This window comes from Protobothrops mucrosquamatus, unplaced genomic scaffold (genome assembly GCF_001527695.2).
Source record: "Protobothrops mucrosquamatus isolate PMUCROS unplaced genomic scaffold, P.Mucros_1.0 scaffold239, whole genome shotgun sequence".
Taxonomy (NCBI): Eukaryota; Metazoa; Chordata; class Lepidosauria; order Squamata; family Viperidae; genus Protobothrops; species Protobothrops mucrosquamatus.
Genome location: NW_015386589.1, coordinates 59,650 through 66,459, shown reverse-complemented (window position 1 = coordinate 66,459; position 6,810 = coordinate 59,650). Strand labels below are relative to the sequence as shown.

Sequence of the window (6,810 nt, the reverse complement as noted above, 5' to 3'; positions counted from 1 at the left end):
AGTCGTGACCTAGCTCCTCAGGATATGGCCCAAGCTCCGTCAGAAACCCCTCTGGGTCCATCAGGCGCCTGGGACGGAACCATCTAGGCGGTTCCGTCTCCCTGCGGCGAGGGGCAGCGGTCCGGAAGTCCATCCTAAGGAGTGCGTGATCTGACCATGACAAGGGCTCTGTAATTATCTCCCCCATTTCCAGATCACTATGAATTTCTGTATCTCCTCCAATTCTTGTGGGCTCAATTTGGGTTTGGGGAGTTTTATACCTGGGCAGATTTCTATAGAACAGTCCATGGCCTGGTGAGGGGGAAGTTCACTGGATCTTTCCTCGCTGAATACTTCAGCCAGGTCTTTATATTCCTCCAGTATCTCTGGTAGTTCCTTTCCCCCACAGCTTTCTCTGCTGGGGTTCCACCGTTTCAGGGCTGGTCTGGTCCCTTGGCTGATTCCCCTTTTGGGAACCTGAGTTCTACCATTCTCCAGTCCACCTGTGGGTTCCACTTGGCCAGCCATGCCATGCCCAGGATAAGGGGCATTCCATGCCAGGGGTCACCACAAATGTTATAATCTCTACGTAGTCCCCTATGGTGAGTTGAACTGGCAGTGTGGCTAGTGTAGTGGGCATCCCTCCTGCTATGGACCCATCTAATTGATCAAAAGAAATTGGTTTCTTCAGCCTCCTCACCGGAATTCCTAAATTCCCCACTAACATTGGGCTTATGAGGCAGCGGGTGCAGCCAGAGTCAATTAATGCCCTGATGTTCACTTTCTCAGGCATGCTGGGGGCTAATAATTCTACTGGCTGGGTGAGGGGTGCAATGGGTTCACTTACCAGGGTTTGTTCTCTGGGTTGTTGTCCGATGAGTTGGATTTTCCTCTTGGATTGGTCAGAGTTTCCTTTTCTCATTGGGCCAATGCAGGGGTGAGTGAGCAGCACTCAGCTATGTGGTGTCCCTCTTTCCCACATCCTGAAGTTCTTTTGGTTGCTGGTGCTTGCTTCAATGACTCTCAAGTTGGCTCTGATGGTGATCTTCCCCATGATCTCTCCCCTCATCGTTGCCTCTTTGCTAGGTCGATCTCTGCCTCCTCTACCAGGATGTACCAGTCCTGCAGCCAGTAGGGGTCTACCGGGGGATGCAAGCCTCATAGAGATCATAGTTTAACCCGTCCTTGAAATGGCTGATCAGGATGTCTTCCAGCCAATTCAGTTTGCTGGCCAGAGCTTTGAAATCCTGGGTATATTCTGCTATGGGTAGCCTACCTTCTTTCACTGTCTTTATTAGTTCCTGTTCTTTCCGGTCAGCTAGGTGGTCTTCAAATTGATGCCCAAGGGCTGTCATGAATTGATTGAAGTTTTGCAGCTCTGGGGCATCTGTGTCATGTAGGTCCATGACCCAGTCTGCCACAGTGCTATCTTGGGCTGCTTGCACAATGCGAACCCTGGCTCAGTAACTTGGAATGTTGCAGCCGTATTCCTTCATGTAGTTCAGCACTTGGGTCTCACTGGACTCACTGGAGAAGGGCCTAATGCTGGGAAATATTGAGGGCAATAGAAGAAGGGGACGACAGAGAATGAGGTGACTGGATGGAGTCACTGAAGCAGTAGGTGTGAACTTAAATGGACTCCAGAAGATGGTAGAGGACAGGAAGACCTGTAGGAATGTTGTCTATGGGGTTGCGATGGGTCGGACACGACTTTGCAATTAACAACAAAAATCTGTTATTTCTTGTCCTTCCTTCAAGTGCTTTGGAGAATATCAAAGTTTAACAGAACCAATTGAAAGACAATTTTAGAAGGGTTAAAAAAACAAACAAAAAATGCCAATTTTTTTCTACTCATCTCAAGATAAGATAAGATAAGATAAGATGAGATGAGATGAGATGAGATGAGGCGAGGCGAGATGAGACGAGATGAGACGAGACGAGATGAGACAAGAGAAGAGAAGAGAAGAGACAAGACAAGACAAGACAAGACAAGACAAGACAAGACAAGACAAGACAAGATAAGATAAGATAACCTTTATTGACATTTTTTTTACCATGGGCACAATGGCACACATCAAAAATGAAATTTAGTTGCCCGCTCTCAAAGTGAAACACATACATGACACAACCTAAACATACTATGAACAACATATGTACAGACCCATTATTTTAATACAACAGAATATGGCCAGTATAGCAACTTCATGAATGCCTTATTCTAGTTTACATTCAAAAATAGCTGAAAGGAATAACTTAGTAGATCCTGTTGTAAGATTTTTATGCATATGATAGAGTTGGAAATCTGATACCTATTTTTGTAAAGCAGTGAACAAATATTAATAAAACACAAAGTTACCATCTAATAACTTGCTAACTGAATGCATATTAAATATTTTTATATTAAAAGCACTTCTTAAATTCTTCAAGCTTATAACTCTATAGATTCTTTAAATTGTTCTTTTTTGCTTCTGCACCTTCTGCTGATTTTATGACCTTTTTTGCCATGGTCATTATGTGAAACACACAGTCATTAAGCAAATATAGCTTCCAAATTGACTTTGCATGTTGGAAGCTGGCTAGTTGGTCATGTGTCTGTGAGACACTTCAGTCATCATAAATATATGCCAATTTCCAAGTGCCTAAAGTTTGATCACATGACCATGGGGGTGCTGTTACATGGTAAGTGCAAGAACTGATTATAAGTCAGCATCATCATAACTTCAAACAGTCTTTAAACAACTGGCTGTAAGTCAAGGACTACTTTTAGTGCTTACAATTTTCTCACTGTAATAGAGTAGGTAAAGCTGAAGATTTATACATTGTATATAATGGGTTAAATATTTTTGTTGTTGTTTTAAATATTCAGTCTTGTCCAACTCTTGGCAACTTTATAAGCAAATGTTCTCTATGCTATCTTTTCAAACACAGCTTCCTTCAACTGTTGGATGTTCATCTTGGTATCAGTTTTGATGTTATCAAGCCAGCATGCTCTTTGCTTGTCCCTTCTTCTTGTTCCACTAACCATTCCTAGCATCATTGACTTCTCCAATGAATTTGCATGCATGACATTGCCAAAGTAAATCAGATGTATTCTTGTGATTTTGGCTTCTAATGATGTGTCTGGTTTTATACAATTTAGCACTTCTCTGTTGGTTGCTCAGGCTGTTCATGACATATGCAATAATTTATGCCAGCACCACAGTTCAAAGGTGTCAAATCTTCTTTTATTAGCCATTCTTAGTATCTAACTCTCACACCCATACATCACTTTAGGAAGGACTATTGCTCTAGCTAGCTGCCTTTTATGTTTATATCAATATCTCTGCTTTTTCAGATCTTATTCATGTTAACTATGACCTAAGGTTATCCTTTGTTTGATTTCAAGAGAACTGCCATTGTGAGCAAATTTTGATCCAAGGAAGATAAATTCTTGAATTAATTCAATTTCATCTTGGTTGACTTTGAACATCTCAGGTCCATCTGCAGCTGTTGTCATTGTCTTTGTTTTCCTGATATTAAGATTCGGTTCTACTTTTTCACTTTTGTCCTTGATTTTCCAGATCATTTTTCCAGGTCTTCCTTATTTCCAGCCAATAGTGTTGTATCATTTGAGTATTTCAAATTATTTGTGGTTCTTCCCTCAGTCTTCATTCCAACATCAGGCAGTTCCAAATCAAATTTCCACATGATCACTTCAGCATACAAATTGAACAAAAATGGTGATAGAATACATCTCTGTCTAACTCTCTTACTGATCCTGAACCAATCTGTGTCACCATAGAATGTTCTCATTGTTGCCTCCTGATAAGTGTACAGTGATCTGATGAGTCTGATCAAATGGGTTGCACTTGATCATGCAAAGCCACCCATTGCCTATAGCGTTCTACACAATCAAATGCTTTTTTGTAAGCAATAAAACACATATATAGATCCTTTTGATATTCACATGCCTTTTCCATGAGCCATCTAATATTGGCAGTATGATCTTGAGTGCTGCACTCCTTTCTAAAGCCAACTTGTACATCAAGTAATTATTGATCAATGACATTCTGTAGCCTCTGTTTAATTATCTTTAGCAGAATCTTACTTGAATGAGAAATCAATGCGATCGTGAATAGTTGGAGCAGTCTCTGGCCTCATGTTTCTTTACTAGTGGGATAAAAGCAGATCTTTTGCAGTCCTGATGCCATTGACAGATAGACCATATCTCTTGACACAGGGAGCCCTATCAATACCTGGATCTTTCACTTCAGCAATTTCACCATGTCTTATTCTACTTCTTCTTTCATGATTAATTGGGCTGTCATCATTGTCATCTTGATAGTAAGTCAAATTGCTATAGAGGCCTTCTGTGTATCTTTTCTACCTGTTCTTGATCTTCTGTTGATCACTAAGTACATTCCCATTGCAGTCTTTAAAAGTTCCTTACCTTGGTGTAAAACTGGATCACATCATTTTCACTCAAGCAAACATGTCCTTAGAATGACCCTTCCTGCCATCTTCCATCAATTGTTGGCTGGCTGAAGTCTTTCCTTCAACAGTCATAAAATCCCTGACTACTAAAAGGTAGCCATTGCTCTTCTCTATAGCCAGGAGGGTCCACTGTTGGTATCCATATTTGAGTCATGTTGAGTTATTGTCATAAAAAATCATAAAAATGAGATTTTTTTTACAGGTAGTTCACCATTAGTTTCCCTAGCCTTCCCCATTTATCCGGGCTTGAGATTGGCATATATTTGATGAATCAGCCAGAAGACTGGGTTAAACATTATTTTTATGTAACTGAAAATGATCAATGGAGCAATTTCATGAATGGCTGCTACAGTTTTTTTTAAAAACAGTTGCAAAGTTGAACACACTAGATTGTCACAGTAACAGTTATTTATATTTGAAAAAGGGTTAGGGTTAAGGTTACGGTTAGGGTTAGGGTTAGACAACACTGTGCATAGTAGGCCAGTGTCTACATAAGTAGAAGACAGCATTTAAACAACTTTATAAATTAAATGCATATTAATTTCATTGTAATTTCTTTGTTTGATGGTTATGAGCCATTGAGTTGGGCAGCATACACATTAAAATATATCATTAATTATATCCTAACTCAGACTGACAGGATACCTCAGAATTGTTGTTTGTTTGTTTGTTTGTTGTTTCTGCTTCAGTCCCAGCCTGTTTCTATATGTACTGAGTGTTGCCGTCCTGGTGCCAGCAAGAAAATGAAGGAAGGGGAGCCCTTTTGTTGCTATGACTGCATTCCATGCCCAGATGGAAAGATTTCAGAGAAGGAGGGTAAGAAATGTTATGTTGGCATTTATCTCACAAAATGGTAGCTGTTTCCAAATGCAACCTTGTATACCTGAAGACTCTTTTTTAACCAGTATTTGTCCATTATTTTAAATAGGACTGATATAGTATTGTAGTATTAGAACTTGCTAAAGACAAATCAGGTGATTATTATTATCCTATCCAGTTCAAATACATAAATTATATGAACAATTATATAATTATATAAAGAATGAGAATTCTAAAGATATAATATCACTGTGAATAAACAGATTGTTTAAACAGTTACAGCATTCTTGAAATCTACAGACTAATATTCAAGTGCTTAATTAACAGGGAATAAAAACATTCTAAGTATTCTTTAAAAAATGTAAAGTATATTATTAAGATGTACCTTACTCTATATTTTCAAGAATGTCCTCAGATCATTTTATTTTTCAGATACAAATGATTGTTACTTGTGTCCAGAAGGAAGCTATCCAAACAAGAATCAGGATTCCTGTATTCCTAAAATGTTGACATTTTTGTCTTATAAGGAACCTTTGGGAATCAGTTTAGTCTTCTTTGTTCTTTTGTTGTCTTTGCTCTCGGTGATGGTGCTTGGAATATTTGTGAAGAACCACAACACTCCTATCATCATTGCCAATAACCGAGACCTCACTTACATTCTCCTCATCTCCCTCCTGCTCTGCTTCCTTTCTGCATTCCTATTCATTGGTCATCCTGAGAAGATAGTATGTCTCCTACAACAAATGACTTTTGGGGTTATCTTTGCAGTGTCAGTTTCTTCAGTGTTGGCAAAAACCGTCACAGTGGTTCTGGCTTTCCTGGCCACCAAGCCAGGATCCAAGATGCAAATGTTTGTGGGAAAGAGACTGTCCAACTCCATTATCATTTCCTGTTCTCTTATTCAAATAGGTATTTGCATGACATGGCTAATAACCTCTCCCCCATTCCCAGACACTGACATGGATTCAGTAATTGAAGAAATTATTCTGCAGTGCAATCAAGGCTCTGTGACTATGTTCTACAGTGTCCTAAGCTATTTGGGTTTCTTGGCTGTTATTAGTTTCATAGTTGCCTTCATGGCCAGGAAATTACCTGATACATTCAATGAAGCCAAGTTCATCACTTTCAGCATGTTGGTCTTCTGCAGTGTTTGGATATCCTTTGTTCCAACCTACCTGAGCACCAAGGGGAAGTACATGGTGGCAGTGGAGATATTTTCCATCTTGGCCTCTAGTGCTGGTTTGCTGGGCTGCATCTTTCTTCCCAAATGTTATGTAATTGTTTTAAGGCCTGACTTGAACAGCAGGAAAAAATTAATGAAGAAAAAACAATTCTGATTTTGATTCAGAATGTCTTTTGTCTAGTTTATACTTAGGAAAACTGTTATGTAATGAATTCTTAAAGGCATTGACCAGACCGATCTAATGCATCATGTTTAATTGCAAGAATAACAGAACTGAACTCAACTGACAAACTGACAAATATTTATACATGCTGCCACTAAGCAGTGACCAATCAGATTTAGAGCTGGTTTACCAC

General features: G+C 39.5%; 1 protein-coding gene across 1 annotated transcript in view; it reads left to right on the top strand.

Annotated features, from left to right (window-relative positions):
* The window catches only part of LOC107286048 (vomeronasal type-2 receptor 26-like), a 62,562-nt gene extending 55,954 nt beyond the window's left edge, over positions 1–6,608 (top strand). The window contains exons 7-8 of the mRNA XM_029283814.1: positions 5,142–5,268; positions 5,704–6,608. Coding sequence (XP_029139647.1) covers positions 5,142–5,268; positions 5,704–6,608 — 1,032 coding nt within the window. The remainder of the gene's footprint in view (positions 1–5,141; positions 5,269–5,703) is intronic.
* The last annotated feature ends 202 nt before the right edge of the window (positions 6,609–6,810 follow it).